This window comes from Ananas comosus, linkage group 13 (genome assembly GCF_001540865.1).
Source record: "Ananas comosus cultivar F153 linkage group 13, ASM154086v1, whole genome shotgun sequence".
Classification (NCBI taxonomy): Eukaryota; Viridiplantae; Streptophyta; class Magnoliopsida; order Poales; family Bromeliaceae; genus Ananas; species Ananas comosus.
Genome location: NC_033633.1, coordinates 2,413,875 through 2,439,224, shown reverse-complemented (window position 1 = coordinate 2,439,224; position 25,350 = coordinate 2,413,875). Strand labels below are relative to the sequence as shown.

The 25,350-nt window shown below is 35.1% G+C and overlaps 1 protein-coding gene across 1 annotated transcript; it reads left to right on the top strand.

Moving 5' to 3' along the window:
* LOC109719529 lies at positions 446 to 986 on the top strand (the record flags this gene model as incomplete). Its single annotated transcript, XM_020246272.1, is given in 1 exon segment — positions 446 to 986. A coding segment is annotated over 1 exon segment (235 nt), but the record flags the coding sequence as incomplete, so codon positions are not given.

The window sequence follows — 25,350 nt, the reverse complement described above, 5'->3', positions numbered from 1 at the left end:
CCCTGGCACTACGGGTGCTTTAATTTCTCCCACCCCAAAATCTCCTCTCCCCACAAAAAAAAAAAATAAAAAAAAAAATAAAATAAAATAAAATCTTAATTTAGCCAAAAGGTTCCTCCATAGGACATAGATAATAATATAGTTTCTAAATATAGTTTCTATAGCCTTGTTCACTTCCTCTTCTCTATTTTCCTCTCTCTCTCTCTCTCTCTCTCTCTCTCTCTCTCATGGGCAAACTACAACTCATCCTAACTCTCACTCTCCTACTCTTCATCAACCAAAAACCCATCAAAGGTATAATAATTCCACACTTTTACACATGAACCAAGCAAATTATACATAATATATATATATAGTTTAATAGGCCGTATCGTTTTTCAAATTCAGTAACTTTATTTTATTTTATTGCAGTCAACGGATTTTTTTTTTTTTTTTTTTTTTTTTNGTCGCGAGCCGTCGTGCAATACTTACCGGTCGGTCCCATCGACAACCCTCCGATCCACACCGCGGACTTCGACCCCTTTCAATTGTGTCTCGGGTGCCGCTGCTGCGCCGCCGACAACGCGACCGACTGCCTCGACACCTCCTGCTGCTTCGGCATCGACTGCAACCTCCCCGACAAGCCCTTCGGCGTCTGCGGCTTCGTGCCGAAGACCTGCAACTGCACCTCCTGTGAATGAGATGCTTTGCTGTGCTGATCCTGGTAGTGTAATTTGGATTCGTAAGTTACATACATGCAGGGAAAAGATACCGTACATATTTGTTTTCCATAGATTTGATAGTGGAGATCGAGGATAGGTTGAATAAAAAGAGAATTTGAGATTGGTTCATGATTTGGGGGTGCATAATTTTTGCATGTTAATTCTTAATTAAGTGGACTAATCCATGTGCACTTTTTTTTTGGGGTGGGTAATGACTAATGATGCATGTGTTTTACTTGGACTGGAATAATTTGTATCTATTAATTTGCCTTTTAAGTTTTTCAATTGTATTAAAGGGTGTTGAAGTACGCTAACATAAAAAAAAAAAAAAACACGGTTGAAAAAATAAGAATAATTATATTTCAAACTCTTGACACCTCATTATTAAGGTCAATTTAGAAATGCGATAATCAAATTCACTCCTTTTTCGATGTTATTAGAGAGTTTGGACCTCTCGAAAGAAAGCGGCTCGGTACCGACTCTGATTTTTTGTTAATTTATAATGATCGATCGATGTAATATAAAACATTTCAGAATTATTCTTAACATTTCAAAATAGATACATTTCGTCACCGCGTTTTCAAATTAAACCAGTATTTCTAATTTTATAATATAGAATTAATGTTTTTAAAAAATAGTTCATGATTTTTTTTTTTTCTTCTTTTTTGGGTTGTTTGTGTTTGAGTTGTACTTGAGCTCCTTGTCGAGGGAAATAAAAATGTATTTTTTTTGGTGAGCTGCGCTCTTCCTCTTGTCCAATTAGGGGATGAGCTAAATAGTGTGACATAAGAGTGGTTTGGTCAATTTAGTGAAACAAAATGGTCCCATTCAATTAGAACCCCAATCAATTGATTTAGGATTGTGATTGAATGAGAAAGAAGCGTGTTGTGGAGGGAACATCCAAAAAAAAAAAAAAAGAAAAAGAAGGAAAAACTCTTATTAGGATAATAATCAAGAAAATTTTAAATTTAACTTCAGAAGGGGAAAAAAGAAAAAAAAAAACAATCTATTTAGATAATATTTAATGCACCCTACTTTTAATATTTCTATTTTAAGCCCTTCCAATGAAGATAGATATTGTTTTACTATTTTTGGCATAACTACTTTTGTGTCGCAGATTTTGTTGGAAATTTACATGTGCAAAATTTCACATGAGATTAATATAACATTTTAAAGGACTAATATGTATAAATGAGTCTAAGCCTATATACCAAGCTTTTAAATTAGGTGGGTTTTAATAAATATGTCACACATCCTTACATTACGTGGGCTCGAGTTGAATTAGGACTCTCCTAATATATATAAAAAATAATAATATAATTCGTACTGTTGGGTTTGATTGGACTAATGTCTAAACAAATATGCCCCAAGACAATTATTCATTGAGATTTAATTTTAAATTAGTGTGACGTCCAAATATGTAACAATTTAATTTATATAATAGAAACCAATGTCCCACATTATGTAAGTAGGTAAATAGCTGAGTTAAGCAATGGATGGAACATGAACTGTTTGTAGTGGACGTGTTAACTAATTACGCCATAGTTGCTTTATGTTGTATGCAATTGTAGTTTCTATTTCATATATGAGTGTCATTATCATGGATCCTAATGGTCACCAATCCACCATTTTGATGATCATGTTTCGAAGAAACTTCAAAATGCCCTTCTGTGCTACACGCGGTATTATTTTACTATTCAGTGATTCATATTATTTTAACATCTTGTAGATTTTGTTTTAGATTTTTTATAGAAATGTACTGTTAAAAAAGGATAGCAATGTATCATCAATGTAGATCGCATCGTTGTCGTGGATATTAATGGTGCCTAATCCTATATCTTTTCTGCATATTTTGACTTGTCGACTTGATTCCTTTAATAGCAAGACGGGGAAAGACGCACAGTACACTAGTTCTTCTTCTCGAGGGTCGATGTGCCTGACACAGGGCTTGGAGCCGTACGAGCGCATATTTGTCGAAATTGTGTAACCATCTGACCCATTATTAATAATTCATCGAGTCCAAACTATCAGTTCAATATGTTTAAGTCTAATTATTATTATTAGGGTGTCTCCCTAATTCTTATATATCCAATCATATCCATGCACTTGATTCTTACACATCCAAATAGAATCTCTTTTTTATTTGATACGAGATTATTGGAATATTACAAATTCTCCTAGTTGAGACTCTGATGTCCTCATGCAGTGTGAAATTTTAGAGGTGCTTCTTACGGGTTCCGGAGATAACTTCCATCAAACCCGTAGTATAGCTCTTTGTTGCACTGTCTTGATTTCCTCGCTAGAGGTGCAATTCTAGAGATAGAGATGCCTCCTGCGAGTTCAAGAGGTGACTTCAACCAAATTCGTGGTATAGCATTTTGTCCTAACATACCGGCCGTCCCTAGAGCAAGTGGTAAAGGGCTTGGTGGTTGGTACCCGAGGCTCAAGTTCAAATCTTAGTTGATTCACATTTCTAGCTAAGTTTATTTTTAAATAAAATAAACGAAGCGGATAGCGTGCTACCTATCTCTCTCTCTCTCTCAAAAAAAAAAAAAAAAGTATTTTGTCCTAACATCCTCACCTTCAATAGGCGGCTTTCACCAAACCCATGGTATAGCATTTTGTCCACCCATAGTATAGCATTTTGTCCTGATGTCCTTGTCAGTTGAGACCCTAATGTCCTCGTGCAATGTGAAATTTTAGAGATGCCTTATGTGGGTTCAAGAGATGGCATCCGCTAATATGAAATTCTAAATGTGCCTTCTGTAGATTCAATCGATCACTTTAACCAAACTCATGGCGTAGCACTTAACATTTACACTTCTATCTGGTATTCAACTTTGATGCCAATTGTAACGATCAAATTTATTAGCAACAATACTAGATGGGCCAAAATCATCGGCTAAAAATACTTAAGTCTAATTATTTTTATTAAAGGACCAATCGTCCCTAGAGCAAGTGGCAAAGGGCTTCGTGGTTGGTACTCGAGACCCAAGTGCGAATCCTAGTTGATTCACGTTTCTAGCTAAGTTTATTTCTAAATAAAATAAACGAAGCAGGTAGCGTGCTACCTATCGCTCAAAAGAAAAAAAAAATTATTAGTCTTAAAGGTCATGATCCTTATATACCCATAATCTCTTTCTTATCCAATGCGAGACTATTAGGATGTTAAAGCTTGAGCTCTCGACTTTCTCAGATAATAGTAAGTTGGTTGTTAGGGTAGGATTGGAATATCAGACCGACCAACGGTATGATATGAAAAAGGATAAATAAATAAATTTGATGTTTAAATTATTACGTGATGTCTTGAGAATTTGTTAAACCTCCGTTTGGAATTATAGAAAAATAGTTTTATATACAATGAGAAAATATGATAAGAAACTATTTTTGGAATTGCCGCGGCAAATAAAAAAGCACTAAATACTCAACGACCTCTACAGCTCATTCTAACAGCTTACAGTTTGGGCCACAAATGGGCCAAATATTATAGTAAAAGCCCACCCCGCTTTTGCATTTTGTTGGCCACGTTCCAAGCCCAATTAAATGGACCGAAATGTTTGGCTCATTTCGAGCTGGGCCTGCGGACCATTTAATGGGCCTTGAGGCCCATTTGCATCCATAAATGGTTCTAAGGTTTGCTCAATCCTTCCTCCGGTTAAATCTATTCCCTGCACCCGGTCCAACTGTGCACCGCCCAATCCTTCAATCCCTACCGTCCATTATTGTTCCGTTTCCGATGCTCAGTTGTTTGATGGTTGGGATCACAATATGTGATGGGATGGATGAAGGGGTCCCAGCACGGTTTCGGGCCGGACTGGAGCACGGCACGGATGTTGTAGCACTCGTGTACGTCCGGCCCGGACAGAGCTTAAGGGCCGTGCTGGGCCTCTCCTCTTGGGCCCGACAGCCCGGCCCGACACGGCCCGAAACAGGCCTGGGCCGTACAAGGCCGAGGATAGGTCCGTGGCCGGGCACGGCACCCGTGTTAGCCGGGCCAGCACGGCCCGAACCCAAGGCCCTTCTCCCCAGGGGTTGGTGGATCTCCTGGGGCCCTTTTCCCCAGGAGATCGCCTCCCAAGGTCTGCTGTAGTGAGCAGATTTTGAGAGGAGTTTTTTGGTCCAATGGACCAAACAATTTTGGTCCATTGGACCAAAAACACTTCAATTTATTTTTTTTAAAAAAATTTAAAAATTATATATATATTTTTAAAAAATTTTAAATATTTGTTATATTATATTTATTTTATAAATTTTAAATTTTTTTCCGAACCCGACACGACCCGGCCCGGTCCGGCACGAGGCCCTGCCGGGGGAGTTTCCAAAATAAAAANTTAAAAATTATATATATATTTTTAAAAAATTTTAAATATTTGTTATATTATATTTATTTTATAAATTTTAAATTTTTAAATATAAATAATTATTTTTTTATATTTTAAATTTTATATATTTTTTAAAAAAATAAAAATAAAACCTTTGAGGGGGCCGTCCCGGAGCACGGCCTGGCCCGGCCCAGCACAGCCCAAGCCTTCCGGGCCGAAGGGCCGTGCTGGGCCAGAGATTTGGTAGCTCCGGCCCGGATTTGGAACCGGACTGGGCCGGGCCGGCCCCTAGCCCGAATTGGCGCAAAAAATGTGGGACGTGCCGGCTCGCGCCCCACATTACACCCCTAGATGGATGGATGGTGGAGGGTGGTGCACGATTTGCATAGATGCACCAGTTGCAGGTAGTAATTTCTAATCTGTACCGCATTTTAGGTAATTTAAATGGGAGGTTTAAAATCAGGGTTATGAAAATTAAATTGTATGCTATTGTCTCTAAATTAGGAATCCAAGTAGTGATAACCAACTCGTGCCCTATATATGAAACCGAATTAAACTAACAATTTGATACATTTTACAATATTTGTACATGAATCACTCAGTGTTTCAATCTTCAAAACAAAAGGAAAGTACTTCATTTTAAAATGGCAAAAAAGTACTTTTTTTTATTAGTAGTTTGTAGCTTTTACAGCTCACTTTCATTGCAGTTTGCAACATTGGCACATCTTAAGTAATAAAATTTGGATTATGAACTTAAACTTCTATGGATCAAAGAAACATATAATGTCTAGTAAAGCAATTCATCATTCAATCAGGTGACAAAGGGTTTTGTTCATTTCTTTTGTCCTGTTTTTGGATATGCTCACTTAATAAGAGAGGATAGATAAAATTGAGTATAAATATACTAATATATTCGGCGGTATCAAATTAGCAAAGAACTTAAACTACTTTAATCAATCACTGGAAAATTTAACTACGAATATCGGATCTTATGGTCTCATCTAAAGCTCAAGTAGTCTTGCTTCAAACACTACAACAACTTAAATTCAGATGCTGCCATGCCAGCTGGTGCAGCATTTGTCGTGTACATGCTTAAGATTCTTGGAGCTACAACAAGAAAGTCGAACAATCGAACCTTCGATCTTCATGAACACGATTAAGAACACATTTCCTTTATGTTTTGTAAATTGACTAACGGATTCGCAAATGCTTGAAGTATTCCAGATCTCATCTATTTTTCTTGGCATGTTCTGTGTTGAAGCTTCTACTCTTTGCTGCAAAATAAACAACATTCAGGTATTCCTTTAATCCAAATTACCATTAATTATTGGTTCATATCATTTACAAAATCTTATCCTACAATATATAGCAATGTGGTTAGTGCACTTTCATTATTCTAACTTAGATGTTGACTTTCCCTGCGAAAAGTGACTGGAGCACTCGAACATTACATGACACATCTTCCACTAGATCGGATCGCGTAATTCGTTGCAACTTGTCCGTTTCCGAATGAAACATCTCTTTCTTTTCCTTAGTTAAACTGATGGTTGACTTTGTTTTGAGCTTCTTATTACTATATCTGCTTGATTGGGCCATGGCCATGGGAGTTCTAAAATAAATGTTGAATCAGCAAGCACTTTGATGGTAGTGGATATTGCGTAGATTTCTGTATTAAGAAGCATACTCCCTTTGAATCAGAGAGGGAGTGTTCACCACTTTCATTGACCATCATAGAGTGATCCATAGCTAGATAAGCTTTTCAGGTAGTACACATGCATGCATGTAAAAGTAATTTGGATCATGAGAACAGCTGGAAAACACTTTCAGCTTCAAATTGTAGTTGGATCAGCCCCAACATTTGCACAGAGAGAAGATTTTTCGTATTCTGTTCTTAAATTGTTTTAAGTTCTAAATGCTGAGGAAATTCTATGGCCAGTGTACATTTCTTGTGCTAGAGCAGCTCTGAAACCACAGAGCCGATTTACGGACATTGTTAATTTGTAGTCTTTTTTATCTGAATGTTCTCCGTCAGATATATACCCCGAAATCTGTAGACATTTATAATTCGATTAATTCCCTTATGATTAGTTTTATTTGTTTCACTCTGATATTTTAGTTCTGCAGCATAATTTCTCTCACATCTTCTTTGCTTGGCGAGTAACAAAGAATGGAAAAAGAGCCAAATTCGCGTAGCCATTGTTACTGTTGTTCTTGGTGTGCTGCTATTTGAATAGAATAAGCAAAAGCGGGTGCATATTCCAAATGTTAATGTCGCGATATATACGATAGGTGAATTGGATATGTAAATAGAAAGAGGGTTTATGAAATTCGCGCCACTTCTGCATTTTGTTTTCAAAAGGTCCAAGTGAGGGATTCCACAATTCACAAAGTATATATATATATATACTTCTGTAATGCATATCTGAGTAATAACTTAATTACTGATACTGAAATCTATAAAATGTTAACAAATGAAAACCTTATTCTTTGATTCTTAGTTAGAAGCTGGAGCAAAGGAAAAGCTTCTTATTGTAGCTTGTGCTTTTGCAGCTGATCAGATCGTCTTAATTTAATACTAGTTGAAAAGCTAAACAGGAAAATGGGCTTAAAGCTAGTTCACTATATCGTATAACGGCTAAATCATACCTTTCTCAATTTTTGTAGAACCAATTACATACAAGGATATTAAACAGATATAGTATTTTAAGCAATTCTTTTTTAATTTACAAATGGCTATGAATGGACATGAATCATTTTTTCTGCAGTCATAGACATATAAAATGCAATCAGATAAGTAGTGTAGAGGATATAATTTTTTATAGTACTATACAATTTGCATATAGAGATCTAAATTTGGATAGAGTAGTTTAACCTATGTCCCAATCCAAATAAATGTATCCAAATACCCATATGGATGCATATTTATGCCGAATTAACAAATCCAAACCATAAACAGAAGATCTGGATCCAGTGATTCTCAAAAAAATAACCATGAATTAAGATTAGGATCGAGCTTGCGAAGAACTACACACAACTAAATAAATATATTCAGAGGCTGATATGTATCCAAAAGAAACAGAGAATACTCAACCCATCTTCACTTGTAGATAAAGTGTGTATATATGTTGCAAAAAGCACCAGCAGCTTATGAGCATCTACAGTTATGTGACATGCCAAACATTATCTTTGATTGCTATATTATGATGATTTACATTGTTCAAATTTGTTGGTCTAAGTGGAATTATGGTTACAAAAAGAAAAATAGCTTGAAACAGCTTCTACTCCTATTTTCATGAGGCAGGTTTGTTTTTTGCACCTCACATGATAGTGCCTGTCTAACATGCAAGATTGGATTGGATAGGACGAGAATATAAGGCAAAGTTGGAGGAGGACCGGGTTTAGTGATTTGTTGGCCTTAAAGGTTTTTACAGGATTTTGATTAGGTCAAATAATCTCTTATTTTTTGGAAGAGAAAGGTAACTTGCTACCCACTTTATTTATCGAGAGAAATGAACTTAGCTATTAAAACGAGACAGCAAGCAAGGGCTTAGAAAAGAGTCACGAAAAAAATAGAAAACAAAAGTAAGAGAGAGAGAAGAAGAGGAAAACGAAAGAAGGTACAGATTAGCAAGATTGGTCCCACGGAGCAAGTATTTTTGTTGGTATATATTATAATATCTTATTATTTGTGGGTATTCTTGTCATAGTTGTACTTATCTTGCTATCTACATATTTCAGACGTACTTCGAATGCACCAATAGGAGATGTTGCCTCTCTCCTGAAAGATGACGTTGTTCCTCCCTAGTCAGGTTGTCCACCAGATAGCCGCCTGGGACCTCTCTATCGTCCGCCAACGTGTACCATATAAATCACACGCCCTCTCGCCAGGAGGGTCGTGTAAGGTTTAGCCTGGAGATTAGTTAGTAAGAATCTGATGAAGACGCAATGAGAAAATTGATGGTTCACCTGAGAGGCTGGGATTGAAAGGGATTAAATTCGGAATAGTATTCCACTGGCTCCACCCCCTAGCCATCATGATCCGTAACACCATCGAATAGCTAAACCTTCCCTTTCCTTCACTACACTTATCATTTTATCCTATCCAATAAAATTCTGGACGCTAGACATCGCCATAAACACGTCGTAAAATTTTGTTGTCACTCTCCGAAATGGAGCCCGGAATCTTTTTAATTATCACAATCTTGTGGAGTTCACACACTCTAAAACCAGGACTTGTTCTGAGAGCTACCACACTGCAACAATAGCTTCAACAAAAGTTTGTTCATGCCCCATGAGTCACCCTCAAAGTCCCTACTATATTTTGTATCCTTCCTTAAAGATCACATGGGCTACAACATCAGACTAGGGGCCATGGTGTGTAGGGTTTTGGCACTCAATTCCATGAGAGCCAATTCTCTCTCTAACACACCTCACATGTTGGTATGTCACCATTCAGTCCTAACTAGATTTTTTTTTTTTTTTTTTTTTTTTTTTTTGAGAGAGAAAGGTAGCACGCTACCTGCTTCATTCATTTAAAAAATAAATTTGGCTACAGGAGTTGAGGTAACGTGGCCTCGAAAAATATTAAGGTAAACAAAATAGAAAATACAAATAAAAGCAAAGAGGAAAAATCGTAGAAAAAGCCTATTAAGAACTGAATCATAGAAAAATCGTAGAAAAATCCTAACTAGATAATTAGTTTTGAAAATTCTAGCTAATTAGTGACAAAGCATAAATTCTAGGGCTTGAGGATTAAATTAGATTAAGCCTTGATATTGCTATTCGTCATAATTAAGTCAGGAAAAATATATTAGAGCCTCCTAAACATTCGATGATGTTGGAAGCGTGATACCGATTATATAACTCGATCAATCGAATGGAGAAGAGATATTGGAGGAGGAAGAAAAAATTAAACCAATAATTTATCAACAAAAAACAAGACGAAACCTATGTAGCTTTGTCTAGCGTGGCTTATTCATCTAATTAATCTATACCTAATTATATATAGCTATCAAGTCATAACAAATGATAAATTCACTTTTTACTTTGGATAACTACAAATTCTAATCATAATCAAATAAAAGATTTAAACTTATCTCTAATTATATTTTAATTAAGTTTGGATTATTATTCTAAGCTATTTAGTCATTCAAACTTTAAAAAGTTATACTAAACTGTTAAGAACTTTACAATTCTTTCAACCAGCTAGTTTTATATTTACTTATTGATTTTCAACCTCATGAGAGTCAAATGTCTACAATACTCCTATAATCATATAAGCATGCAAAAGAATTAAAGGCACATTTTCTAGTTATTTGGCTTTCCTTACAGATATCATAAATAAACAATTAATGTTGGGGATGCTTAATTGTAGATGATGGTGTTTGAAATCATAATCCAAACTTAGCCCAAAATTCTCTTTAGAGATAAGAGTTTATCTAAATTAGATTTTGATTATATTTAAAAATAACATAGTTAATTAGAGTAGGATTGAAGATTTATATTCACTTTTATTTAAAGTTAGTTTAAAATTTGTGTCCATTCAATTAGAAGTAAACGCAAATTCTGATAAGATCTTAATTGCAAACTAGCCAGACGTGTTTTATGATTCATTAATAAAATATCTGTGTCTAGCTATCGTAATCCTCCATTATATCTTTTTCATTTTTTTTTTCTTTTGATATTTTTAAATCTTGAATCATACAATTTGTATCAGAGCAAATTACGCTTGCGATGGCGCCTGCGATAGATATATGAACTTCCATCATCTTCCACATGTTCTTCACAGTAAGAAATGAGATGCCTATTTCTTGTCCAATAGGGAATCCACCCCCTCCTCCCATTAATTTCCATAAATAGCTTGAAATATGAGGCATCAATTGTGCCAATAAATTAGTGGGCCCAAAGTCACATCAAACAAACCATTGGATAGATCACTCTATCTTGTCCCTCTCTCCTACACTAAAAAGTACTTAAAACCCACATGGGTTTGTTTGGTGTGTGAGGTGATAAGAAAAGCTTGTGCTCTTCCATGTGGATGCCTCCTTGGAGAGGGGAAACCCCTTCATCTCTTGGCCCATTGTTGGCATTTGTTAAGCTCACAAAACCCATGTGTTTGGAGCCCCACAATAAAAGCAATTCCATTGGATTTGGAGACAATGTAAGCTACAACTAATCCTTTGTGCTTTGTACTATTTCTATCATGGTCCCCTCTAGAGAGAGAGAGAGAGAGAGAGGGAGAGAGAGAGATGGGGAACTCCAATGTGGAGGGGTGGAGGGGGTTATTATGGCTGTGTCTTAGATGTCCTCATTAAGCCCAAGAGACAAGCTTAATGAAGCTTGTTTGGGACATGTTGCCGGGTTTTGGGGAATGTGTGCAAAAGTTACTGCAATATCATCAGGCCTCTTTTGTGAGGCAGCTAATTATGATGCTTGATTTTTCACTAGAAGCACCACAATGTAATTACTATTGCTTTGTTGGTATTAAAAAAGAAAAAGAAAAAGAAAAAGAACTTGATGGCAATAAATGACGCTACCGACCCATCTTAGTGCAAATGACAAAAGATTAAATAGCTAGTACCAAATGTTTCAAGTTTAAAATCTATTTACTTCACATTGTCAACTAAGTTTACTTTTAAAAATAATAAATAAAATAATATTATGCTATCATTCTCTCAATAAGAAGTCAAGGAAGTGGCTTGAAATTTGTTGATATTCGACATATTATAGCTTTTGATTTAATCATTCTCATTTCTTTATATGCAGCTACTTAAAATGTGGCAAGTAGGCCAACATTCTATCCACGTGACAGAGACTGGGGTGAATTGAATCATAATCAAGATCTATGAGCATTATATATTCAGAATATATATTTTAGGTGAGTTTGTTGTTTTCTTTCTTTGGGCTTTTGGAATAATGTTTCACTACGAGAAAAATCTTATTACAAGGATGTTTTTTAGACGACGCTTAGAAGAAACGTTTCCAAACCTCCCTACAATATAGCAAATGCTAACTTTTCAAAAAATGTCGTCACATGGACTATCTATTATATCAAATTAATTTATTGAATGATAAATTTTACTATTAATTTTAATTTTTCGACGTCTTAAAATATCAGTATATACGTACCGATTTTTTATTTTGCCAACAGTTTTAAATATGACGGTGGACTATTTTGAATTTGTTTAAACATCGTTAAATATAAAAAATAACGTCTTTAAATATTAATTTTCTTATAGTGATTAATACCAACAATCCATAATACAATATGCACCTCACCGTACGTGAGACACGGGATCCACTGTCGTAAATCCCTTTGCTTTGAGATTCGAATTATTAGAGTGATCGATAATGATGATTTCCGTCTTACTATAAAGATGCATCCCATGTGAGGAATTCTACACTGTCACACTTGCACCACGTCATCAATAACAAGCCAATCACATTCCTTCTTTTCAAACAAAAGTACAATAAAAATACTTTTTTACAATCATGATGGGACATATATTCTTAAAAGAATTAATTTAATTGGTTTGTTACGCCACGTCACTAATATACCCGTTGCATTCTAGAATTTTTCCATGTGAAGAGAGACCTTAAAGAGTGAAAAAGTCATGTTTCTATCAAAAGATAAATATGCTTAAAGAATTTTGCACGAAATTTAAAGATTGAGGTGTACACATGAAGCTTTCTCTCTTTTATATATATATATATATATATATATATAGATTATATAAATGATATTACTACTATAAAGCGTGAGTTTTGAAATTTTTTCTTTTTCCCAAATGCCCCCTATTAATATAATTCCAATTACATACATAAAATATAATTCATTCAACTTTAATAAAATAAATCACAGCGTACAATTTTTATTTTTTTTAATTATCATAAAATATATTAATTCTTAGTCATTCGATTCTAATCCAATGACTGACGAATTAAGTATCTGTCACTTTTTTTACCTAAATTACTCTTAGATATTACGTATCAAATTTCACTTTTTATATGTGTGTCATATCCTAATAACGCCGCCATATAATACATATTTTATCACATAATATATTTCGCATTTCTAAATATTTTCATTCTCACACGTAATATTTCGCACCTTAAATAATATCCAATCAAATAATACTTCCGCATATATAAATATTAATCATATTTTTTAAATAGTGATATATAAATTATCTCAATTTTACCTACTAATTATTTAAATATTGAGATTTTTTCAATAAAATATAGCATATAAGATTACAATTTAAAATTTTAAATTTTAGTAAAATATGATTCACAAATTGATATTGATTTGAGATAAATTATAAATAATTATTGACACAGACAATACATTTTTTTAGTCGGAAATAAATATGCATTCTATTTGCAAGAATAAAAAAAATTTATACTTATCCAAATTTTTGTCAATGAAAGATATTTGCGCGTCCAATAAATAATATTTCATACTTATCAAATAAAAACGAAAATCCTATGCAACAAATCATTGAAATATTTTGTATCTACTATCTCTCAAGTAGGCTAATAAAAATTAGATTAAAAAAAAATAATTTAAATAAGATTATAAATCAACTTTAAATTTAAAATTTGGTTCATAGTTTCAAATGTGAATTAATTTAATTCAAAATTGAAATTAATTAAAATTTAATAATTTTGAGTGTGTAACATATTTTCAAATTAAAATAATTAATTAACTTGAAAATATATCAAATTTGAAAAATAATGGATGATAATATTAATGTCTTTAATAATTATTTATATTCAAATTATGGATTCAAAATTAATTTCAAATTTTGAGTTTTATTCATAAATTTAAATATGAATTTATTAATTTAAAATTTAGAATTACTTTAAATTTTTAAAATTTGGATACATATTAAAAAAATTAATTTTAGAAAAAAATTAAATAATAAATAGATTTATACCATTAATAATTATTTAAATTTAAAATTAAATATAAATTTAATTTAATTAAATGTTACGTGCATTGCACGTGCACTATAACTAGTATATATATAAAGAGAGAGTAGAGCTACTATGTTATCATGAGCATAAAGTTTCTGATGTTTCCGACATTTTTGCCCTTATATCAATCTTTTTGATCATTTTTAACCTTTGAATTAATATTATTACCCAGTAGGAACCACTTAACCCTAGGAGTACTACTCAATCTTAGGAAGGATCGCAATTATTCCAATCGTACAATTCTTGATTCAAGGGTTCAAAAGTCAGAAACATCAAATCATCTATACTTCCGATAACATNGTATCTATATATATATATATATCTCTCTCTCTCTCTCAAACTGACCCGATGATAGCCATCATTTGACGAGCCAAATGATGGCTAAACAAAAACTACTATCTCAAAAGTTTAGCTACTAACCGTGGCAACTTGTACTAGATTTGGTAAATTTAATAGATCTTTAGTTTAAAGTACTAAAAAACCGTAGTGATTGACTTGCTAGTTTCCCAGTGTTTTAGATATTAAAATTACCGACTATACCACGCAATTGATCAAATTGCCATATCTTCTCAAGTTTAGTTGATTTAAAAACAATTTTAAAAAAATTTTGATATTTTTTATTCTAGATCTGAGATCTAGAGTTTATATTTTTAACATAGTAGTGAAAAACTTCCTATAAGTAAAAGTCGGTAAGTAAAAAGATAAGTGAACTACCTGTTCTCTTGCTATAGCTTTTATACACTTTAAACTAAAGGTCTATCAAATTTATCAATACTCCTGTACTTTCGAAAATACGGAGATCTCCGTGCTTGTAAGTTGTTTTCGATAATAGAAAATCTGATTCGACGATCGACTTCGTTAAGTATAATCTACCCTATTAGAACTATTTAGAAACCAAATTTTATAATTTTTTTACATCATTTATCAAGCGATCAAAAGGTCTCAAAATGACTATTTTAATGGCCGATGTGGCATGTTTTTAAGTTCAACGGTGTAGAAGTATCCAAATTAGATGAAAATTTAATAAAAAAATTTACTTAACATCAATAGCAAGACCAATACTTCCGATTTGAAATTTGAGTTCTTTATCACTGTTTTTTATGAGATTTTCATTTTCAGCCGTTTATTTTGAGACTACTCGTTTACTAGACAAACGAAATCAAAAAATTATGAAATTTGGTTTCTAGATAGTTCTAATAGCGTAGATCATGTCTAACGGAACCGATCGCCGAATCGGATGTCCCATTATTGAAAATAATTTACAAATACGGAGTCTTCCGTACTTTCGAAAGTATAGGAGCCTAGCTGTATATATATATATAGAGAGAGAGAGAGAGTTTGACTGGGCTACTATCGGTAGTAAACTGCTCGGTTTACTACCGATTTGTTTTTGATGATAGAGTTTTCAAATCGATGATTGGCACCGTTGAACATGATCTAAACCATTTAAATTATCTAGAAATCAAATTTCATGATTTTTTGGCATCACTAACTGAACGATCAAAGGGTCACAAAATCTATAATTTTAATGGCTGATATGGTGCGTTAACTAGTTTAACGGTATAGAAGAGTTCAAATCAACTAAATTTTTGTTAAAATTTTTTTAAAACTATAAAAAATAAGATCTAGACTCTAGATCTCAAATATAAAAATTGTATCATCACTTTTTGAAGGATATTCATTTTCAGCCATTCATTTTTCTATTCACTTGATGGACAAGAGAACGATATCGAAAATATGTGAAATTTGATTTCCAGATAGTTTAAATAGTTTAGATCATGTTTAACGGTGCCGATCATCAATTTGGAAGCTCTATCATCGAAAACAAATCGATAGCAAACCAAGCCGTTTACTACCGATAGTATTCTAGCAAAACTCTATATATACATATATATATATATATATATATATATATATATCCGGTTAAACGTATTTTTTAGATGAATAAAAACTGAAAACGTTTTGGCCCGGTGGAAAAAGCAAAAACGTCTAAGCCAGGCGAAAAAGTCGTTTGACTGGTTTTATGGGAATAATGAAAAAGAGAAAGGAGAAAGAGAGAGGAGAAGTAAAGAGAGCAAGAAAAAAAAAAAGAGCGACTTTTTTTTCTCCGCCTAGCCTGGCAGCGGAGGGAGGAGTGGGAGGAAGAAGTGGCAACGGAGGGAGGAGTGGGAGGAGAGGTGGCGGGTGCTGGAGAGGAGGAGAGGGGGCGGCGACGGCGGCTCAGGTGGGGGTGGCAGCAGAAGCAGCGGCAGCGGCTCGGGTGCCGGTACCGCCGCCGCCGGGGTACCGGCGGTAGTGGCAGCAGAGGCAGCGGCTCGGGGAGCAGGCGGCGGCGCCAGCAGCAGCGACAGCCGCCGCGCCGCCTCCTTCTCCGACGCCTCAAGCAGCGGCCGCCGACCTCGCCTCACTGGGCCTAACCGCGGGCCGGCTGCGGCAGCTGCGCAGGCCGCAGCTGGACGACGTGAGCCGGTAGCGCGTTCCGGCCGGCCTGGAGAAGGTCGACGATGACCTCAAGTCGCGGTTGCAACTCGGGGGCCCGGCGCTCGGCTGCTGCGGTGAACTCCGCAGCCGCCGCTGCCCCCTCCGCGACTAGCGCCCGACGAGGAACGCGCCCCGCGCGTCGGCGCCACGCCCCGGCCCAGCCGCCGCTGCGGCCACGTGCGTCGCCGCCGCCCGCCCGACGCCGACGAAGAAGAAGAAGAAGTATCACATTACCACGTGGTAATGTGGTAATTACCACATTAAAATACCACATTACCACATTACCACGTGGTAATTACATTACCACGTGGTAACGTGGTAATGTGGTAATTACCACATTACAATACCACATTACCACATTACCACGTGGTAATTACATTACCACGTGGTAACGTGGTAATGTGGTAATTACCACATTACATTACCACATTACCACGTTACCACCTGGTAATCACATTACCACGTGGTAACGTGGTAATGTGGTAATTACCACATTACCACGTGGTAATTACTACATTACCACGTTACCACGTGGTAATGTGGTAATTACCCCGCACCCGAACCGCTGCCGTTGCCTCTGCTGCCACTGCCGCTGCCTCTGCTGCCATCCCCACTGCTCCCGAGTCGTTCCCCTCACTGCTCCGCTAACCTCCCACTGCTCCGCCAGCTGTTCCCCGCCCTGCACCCGAGCCGCTGCCGCTGCCGCTGCCTCTGCTGCCACCCCCACCCGAGCCGCCGCCGCCGCCCCCTCTCCTCTTCCCCGAGCCGCCGCCTCGAAGCGCACTTCTCCCTCTGCTAGCCCCTGAGGAGCTGGAACTCGAACTGCTCCTCGAACGAGGCGGGGACGTTGAAGCCACTGCTGCGCCGCCGCCCAAGCCGAACACCTCCGCCTCCTCCTCCTGCGCCTCGAAGCGCCGCCCGAACTCCTCCCGCTGCCCCTCCACTCCTCCCCGAACTCCTCTTCTCTCTTTCTCCTCCGCTCTGCTGCCACCCCCACCCGAGCCGCCGCCGCTGCCCCCTCTCCTCCTCCCCAAGCCGAACGCCTCCGCCTCCTGTCCGAGCCGCCGCCCGAGCTTTTTTCTTGCTTTTTTTTTTTTTTTCTTGCCTTCTTTGCTTCTCCTCTCTCTTTCTCCTTTCTCTTTTTCATTATTCCCATAAAACCAGTCAAATGACTTTTTTGCCTGGTTTAGACGTTTTTGTTTTTTTTACTGGGCTAAAACGTTTTCGGGTTTTATTCACCTAAAAAATACGTTTTTCTGGTATATATATACATATATATGTATATATATACATATATATGTATATATATATATNGAGTCACGAGTTAGATCCCTGTCTACTCTGGTCGTTGTGCTAGAGGAGTACCCCTTTTTGGAGATATTTACTTTTTGTAGCTATGTACATATAGTTATATATATATATATATATATATATACATATATATATATATATATATATATATATATATATAACATCCTCTTGGAAACTAAGAAATCTTGAGAGAAAATATTATGCAAACAAACATTTAATTATATAGAGTTTAGCCGGATTGCTATAAATAACAAACAGACTCTATTGCCACCATTTATTTTACATGATGAAGCCTCCAAATCAACGATCGGCATCGTTAACCATGACCTATACCACTTGAAGTATATAGAAATCAAATTTCAAATTTTTTCGACATCATTGGCCTAATGATCAAAGAATTTTAAAATCTGTAATTTTAATGGTCGATATGAGACATTTTCTTGTTTAATAGTGTAAAAATATCCAAATTAATTAAATTTTTATTAAAAAATTCTCTGAACTATTTAAAACAAGATCCATACTCTTGATCTTGACTGTGAGACTCTTATCATTACCTTTTAAAAGATAATCGTTTTCAGTTGTTCATTTTTGTGCCCACTTGATGGACAAAAAAATAATATCGAAAAAGTATGAAATTTAGTTTGATATAGATAATATTCAACGGTGTCAATCGTCGATTTGGAGGCTCCATCATCGAAAACAAATGAGTGGCAACGGAGTCCATTTACTACAGATAGTATACCAACTCAACTCTAATCTTATATATATATATATATATGCGAGGCCGCCGGGCTTCTCCTTCTCCTTCTCTTTCTCTCCCCCTTCTACGAAAACCTCCCTATATAAACACTCCCGTTTTACCAGTAAAGTGTATTTTTGACAATTTTTTATTTGTCAAGAGATTGTCTACAATTAGTCTCCCTGTATAGACGTATTTAATCCTGAAAACGTCCCTGTCGAATACCTCAAAGGCAAAACGTCCCTATAAAGGCGTTAAGTGATACAAACGCCCCTGCACATACGTTTATTGGGAAAAAAGAAAAAGAAAGAAGAGATGAACAACCGGAAGGAATGTCACCGGTGCTGTGCACACTGGAAAGGTCTTTTCCTTTTGTGTAAAAAAATGTTAAAAAAAAAAGGGAAAACGGAGGTGGGAGGGGTAGTAAAAAAGAGACGACGTCAACGGCGCGGCGGAACTGCACGGAAGGGAAGGGTAGCATGAGTTTATGATACCATGAAAGCAGCGGCAGCATCAGGTGTCGGTACGGTGGACGGTGTCCGAGTGGAGGCGTTAGACATGGTATAAGTTTGGACGCAGTAGCGGCGGCCGTGACCGTCTCCACACCCGCTTTATCTCTCTTCATGCCGTAGCTGTACATTTGCTACCTCCTCCTCCTCTTCTCTCTCTTTCGTTCTTTTTTTACTCTACTTCCTTTCCGCTCTTCTTTCCTCTGCTTCAGTTCTGCAACGTTTTTTTGTTGTTCGCTTAACATTTATTTCTGAGTTTTTTTTCTCTTAAGCTCGAGCCATGGGCCCCTAGGAGATCTCAGCTGGACGTTTGTACGTTCTAATTTGATTATCTTTAATTATAAATTAATTCAAATAGGAATAATTTAACGTTTAGCGCTATTTGGTAATTTCGATATGAAATCAGAGAAGTTTTCAACAGTAATCCCCACCTTTGCTCGGCTTGAGCTCGCTCTAATAGAGTCGATTTCGAACTGAACTTTAATATTAAGCTCGTATTTAAATCCGTATGTCGTAGGGATGTTTATATTAACTTCGTCTTTATTTCGCTCGGATGTTTTAAGTTCAGCTCGGTCTATCTCGGGATTTGCTCAACGAACTTTAAGGATTATAACAGTTTATATAGTGAGATTAAACAATGGCAATTTTATGATAGATTTTAAACTATTTTTTTTACTGTATTATCAAGTTGTATGTTTATACTTATGTAGGTTTTCATGGTATGATATTATAATTTTTTTAATCCCATTTCGTGAGACGCTCCAGTTCACTTTTTCTGTGTTTGGTTAATCTCAATTCCTAAAATGACCATACCATTATTCCCGGGTTATAAGTATGTTAAGAAATATTTGTATCACTTAACATTTATATAGAGATGTTTTATATTGATAATATAATATATTAACGTTTTCAAGCCTATATAAGTTTATACGGGGACGTTAATCCTATGTAATCTTTTTTAATCCGTTGATATGATCATTATTATGAATTTGGATTAATCGATTATTCCACTTAACTGGAAAAATCGGGTAAAGTGACTTCCGTGCACGCCTGTCCTACTTTCCTGTATGGATCCCAACTCACTCACCGATCAACTTATCATAGTAGATTGCCTACTTTTACCGATTTCGTTATCTAAATTGCCGTTTTTTGAGCTTTTGTGGTTTACGAACTTTTATATTCCTTAAAACATCATCTTGATATATAATTTCAACTTCAAACATCCGTATATAGAGTCGTTAAATGATATAAATCTCCTTGTACATACTGTTATATTGAGTGATATAAATCTTTCTATATAAACGTTAAGTAACCATGATATTCAAAAGCCGGGAAACTAATTCTCTACACGCCAATCCTACTACACCTAGAGGATCCCAACTTACCCACCAACCTACTTATCATATTAGATTGCCCATTTTGACTAGTTTTCACATTTAGATTACCATTTTTTTAATTATCGTGGTTCACGAATCACGATAATTATCGTGGTATCGGCCTTATATATATATATATCGAGATATATATATATATATATATATATATATATATCACTCCGATGATACGAAGACCTTCGTGTCTGGTAAGGTCCGGCAAAAGCTACTACCTGAAAGCTTAGCTGCTAGCCGAGGCAATTTGAACTAGATCTCATAAACTTCATAGATCTTTTATTTAATATTCTAAAAAGCTATAATAAACGGATCGTTTGCTTTCCTGAGTTTTAGTTGCCGATTTTTATTTTTAGGATGTTTTTCACTATTATATTGTGATTTTAAAATATAGTCTTTATATATAAATTATAAAAATATGTCAATTTAACTTTCTCGATAGAGATATGGTATTTTAATAACTCAAAACTCGAAGCTAGAGATGTGTGCAATATAACTTTTTAGTATCTAATAAAAGTCATGAATTTTATGAGACTAATTTAATGCTTAGTGATAAGTTAGCGTTGGTGAGTGAGTTGGATTTACTTCCCCCGAGGTTTTAGTAGGATTGGTGGGTAATAAGAGTTAGATATTCTTGACCGAGTTTTTTAGTTATCGTGGTTATCAAACTACGATAATCATAAGATCGGAATCAAGATATATATAGCTAGTATATATATATATATCACCCATCAACCAACTTATCATATTAGTTTGCCCATTTTTATTAGTTTCCCCAATTAGATTGCCGTCTTTTGAACTATCGTGGTTCACAAACCACGATAGCTATCGTATCGTCGGCCTGAGAGAGAGAGAGAGAGAGAGAGAGAGAGAGAGAGAGAGAGAGAGAGAGAGAGAGAGANATACTTTTAGAAGCACCATCTCATTGATGCTTCTAAGTTTCTAGGCCTTGGATCTACTTCTTGATTACTAATAGCATTTGGATCAAACACTATTCAACTACCACCACCTAGCACCACCTACCACCATCATCTCAACTCTCTCTCTCTCTATATATATATATATATATATATATATATATATATATCATTATATGCTTTAATTCACACCATTCAACTTTTTATCGAACTTAATTTCATTAATTAATTTAAGAAATATATGATTATCACTGATCGTATGATGAGAGCTGAAACAGGAGATGAAATAAACAGAAATGATGAGGTGCGATTCACAGAATCTACTATTGCATTGGACTTGATTGCTATAATTTCTCAACTTTTGAGGACTCGGGACCACTAAAAATTTGGTCTTTGCTGCAAAATATTTTTCTTGGAAGAAGCTCTTGTCAATGGGCATCTCTCGACAAGAACACCACAAAATTAAGTAAACTCCAAAAGGGCCCATTTCACCTTTTTTTTTTTTCTTTTTCTTTTTCTGTGTTTCTTTATTTTATAAAACTCTTTCAACATTACATTATCTTCAAACTTTTAAAACACTGCTACTTATATACAAGGCAAACTTTCCATTCCATAGGACCAACCTAGCAGTGAAACAAGAAGCAAAATCCGAGTAGTACTTTTCTTGGTCCTTCATAAATATTTTTTGGAAAGGAATTAAACATTTGAAAACTAAAAAAGAGTAACAATTAGTGGGACTTATTTTGATCTTAATTACATGCTCTTAAGTTACCCTCATTACGAGGAGCGCGAAAAATCCTTAATTGTTGATGGGGTCAATTTGAGTAACTTGATATTGGTGATTATATGTGAAAACAAAGTAGCATTTGATTAAGCAAGTTGCCTTTAAAATAGCTTTTTATTTTCTAAAGTAACATTTAAAAATTTCACTTGCAATATTATAATTACAACCATGCTTATAGGGGTTATTCCCCCTACTTGGCTCTAAATGGATCCTTTTGCTTCTTTTTTTCTTTTTATTATCTTAACTAAAGATAGATGCTTTTCCTATGTATGTGTGGGTAAATTTAAAGAATTGTTCTTGGAACAAACTTTTGACATGTTACCAATTATCATTAAAAAAAAAATGTTCCAAAGTTTGACATAACTTATTAAATCTACAAAGATGACTAGGTTAAGAGCATCTAAAGTAAAATATAAGATCTCATGATGCATCTTTTTAAAATTAGAAAAAGAGTAAAAAGAAAAACTGAGGTTAGGGAACCAAGAAGGCCATGCATGAACAATTGGTAGGTAAAAGCGTTTCCAAGTTCCTTTAGTTATGGAGAATCAGATCCCCTTTGTTACTTTATTTCTCATATAATATTGAATAATGCAACTAGGCTACTATAATGGAGTATAAGAGACTATGGTATATACTTCGTGGTATATACTTCGTTGCACTATATTGAGCGTGACCTAAACTTGTTTGGTCCTACTGTATAATTAATATATATAATATATAATAAATTTGTATGATGAAATAGTTTGTAAATGCATTAATAGAAGAAAATCAATATGGTCTAGATATGAAATTATATAAGCACCATTCACTCGGAGATTCGAACCAAGGTCCGACAATAAGACCCAAAATGAACAATAATTAAGTATGACTCTGATCAGCTATTCGGTACTTTATTTTCAAATAGAAAGAATTATTTTGAATAATTAGATGCTAAAAATCAAGGGTCCGATAATAAGACCCACAAACAAACATCTTTTTTTAAGTACAATAAAAAAGATCAATTTTCAACTTCTACTTTCATTAAAACTTAAAATTCGGTTTCTACTTTTTACTTCAATAAAAGATCATTTCAGTACAAGTGACAACTCTGCCTATTTGTTTCAGTATTATTGTAGAAAAATAATACAATTGAGAATCTGGGAAAATTATTGAAAAACAGTCTATCTAAAGTATTTTGTCTCTGCACTCTAAATTATTCGGAGATAATAGGATTCGATGTCTTACGATAAAAACAAATCCTATAAATATTAGGAAATCAATACAACTAAGTTCCAGCGAAATAAATTAATACCAAAGCAGTACAACCTCACTTTTACATTAATGACTCTCGTATTCTATAAATGTTAGGGAAGAATGAGTATAGCTACGTTCCAGCGAAAGAAATTAACAACAAAGCAGTACAACCTTACTTTTACATTAATGATTCTCATGCCAACGCTCACAGAGCAATTGGTTGATACTTAAATTGTTTAGTTAGGAGGCTTCCATTCGAATTTTGCTTCATGCCGAAAGTTGTGTGGGTTACAACCTATAAACATAAAAAATAAAAAAAAAATAAAAAAAGAAGAAAGAAAAATAGTAACTTTCATTGCAACATTTGGAGGAAAAAATGATAACTTTAAATAATTTTAAGCTTCGTTTCACATAAATTTCTCCTATATTTATGTGGAAATCCAAAAAAAAACCCTAAATTGTCTAGCAAGGGTTCATAGCAAAAGTTATGACGTTCCCTCTCCTTAGCTTAGTAGTTAGGTTAGCGGGTTCTATCGCAAGGTTGGAAATTTGTGTTCTCGTATGAGTGAAAAAAAAATAGTAAGCTACCAGCTTTGTTCATTTTTTGAAATTGTAAACTCAACTAAAATGTAAAACGACTAAGTTTCAAATTGTGAATATCGGATATCAAAAAATATTTTGGCCGGATACCACACTTTTGGATATCCTATTATATTGTTGATTGTTGATATCTTAGCATTTTTAGAATATAATGATAATACGTTACGATTTAATAATTAATATTTAGAGTGTAATAATGATATTATTATGTCATCAATAATAATATTATAGAATATATGTATTTTGGGATACATGTAGCAGCACTCTTATACACTATAGATAGACTTGGATAAGAAGAAGTCTAAGATAACATAGCCAACATTAGGAATGTCAACAGGTTGGATTCGGAGCGAATTTTAAAATATTTGAGCCCGAACCTAACTACCAAACCCAAAAGGCGAATCCGAACTCGAATCTGACAAATTTTAAAAATCAATATCCAAATCCGAATTTGATCAAAAATCCGAATCTCAACTCGAGTCCGAACCCGAAAATCTAGGCCTGAAATAATTATTTCTCTTTATAATATTTCAAAATATATCACATTAAGTCTAAATATTTAAACTACAAATTCTAATACAACATCAAACATATATATAAAATGTCAAATAATCTCGGATTTGGGTCTGGTTCGGATTTGAATCGGATACAATTAAAATTCATACATGAATTCAAATTCGTCATATTTTTAATTTTAATATTCATATTCAAAATTATATTTATTTAGTATCGAATAAATTCATTCCGTTCGAATTTAGATTCGAATAAAATTTCAGATATCGTTGACAATGTGTGCCAACATAAACAATTATTATNCTGGATACGGTGCACAGCGGCAAGTTCACCCACTCTTAAGAAGCAGTCCGGGTGTTTAGCGGCAGCTTAAACCCGGGGTGTGCGCCCTTTCCCCCCACCCTGCAACACCACCTCTTGTGGACTACTCCTTATCATCCTTTCGACGCCCCGACCGCGCGTTTCAACGGTTCTACTCTTGACTTGGTGGGTAAGCGGGGCACTGTGGCTGAGGTTGATCCACGCGCAAAAAAAAAAAAAATTATATATATATATATACTTTTGTCTTGTTCTCGCGCGTCCTTTCCTCGCGACCGTTGGAACAGTTTTTGTACCGGACCTGCCAGTTACAGCGATGACGTACAAATTTAGGGGAAAGGAATAGAAATAGGCTTTTATCTTCCCTTTTATATCCAAACGCTAATTTTTTATCCGAGAATAATAATTCTCGGTTATCCCTACTAACACTTTCATTTTCTATATAAAACTACCTAAAATTTTTCTTATCTCCGGAAATAACCCAATTTTCATCCAAACATTATTTTTCTTATCCCCATACTTATACCTATCCCTGTAATAGCTAGTTCTTACTTA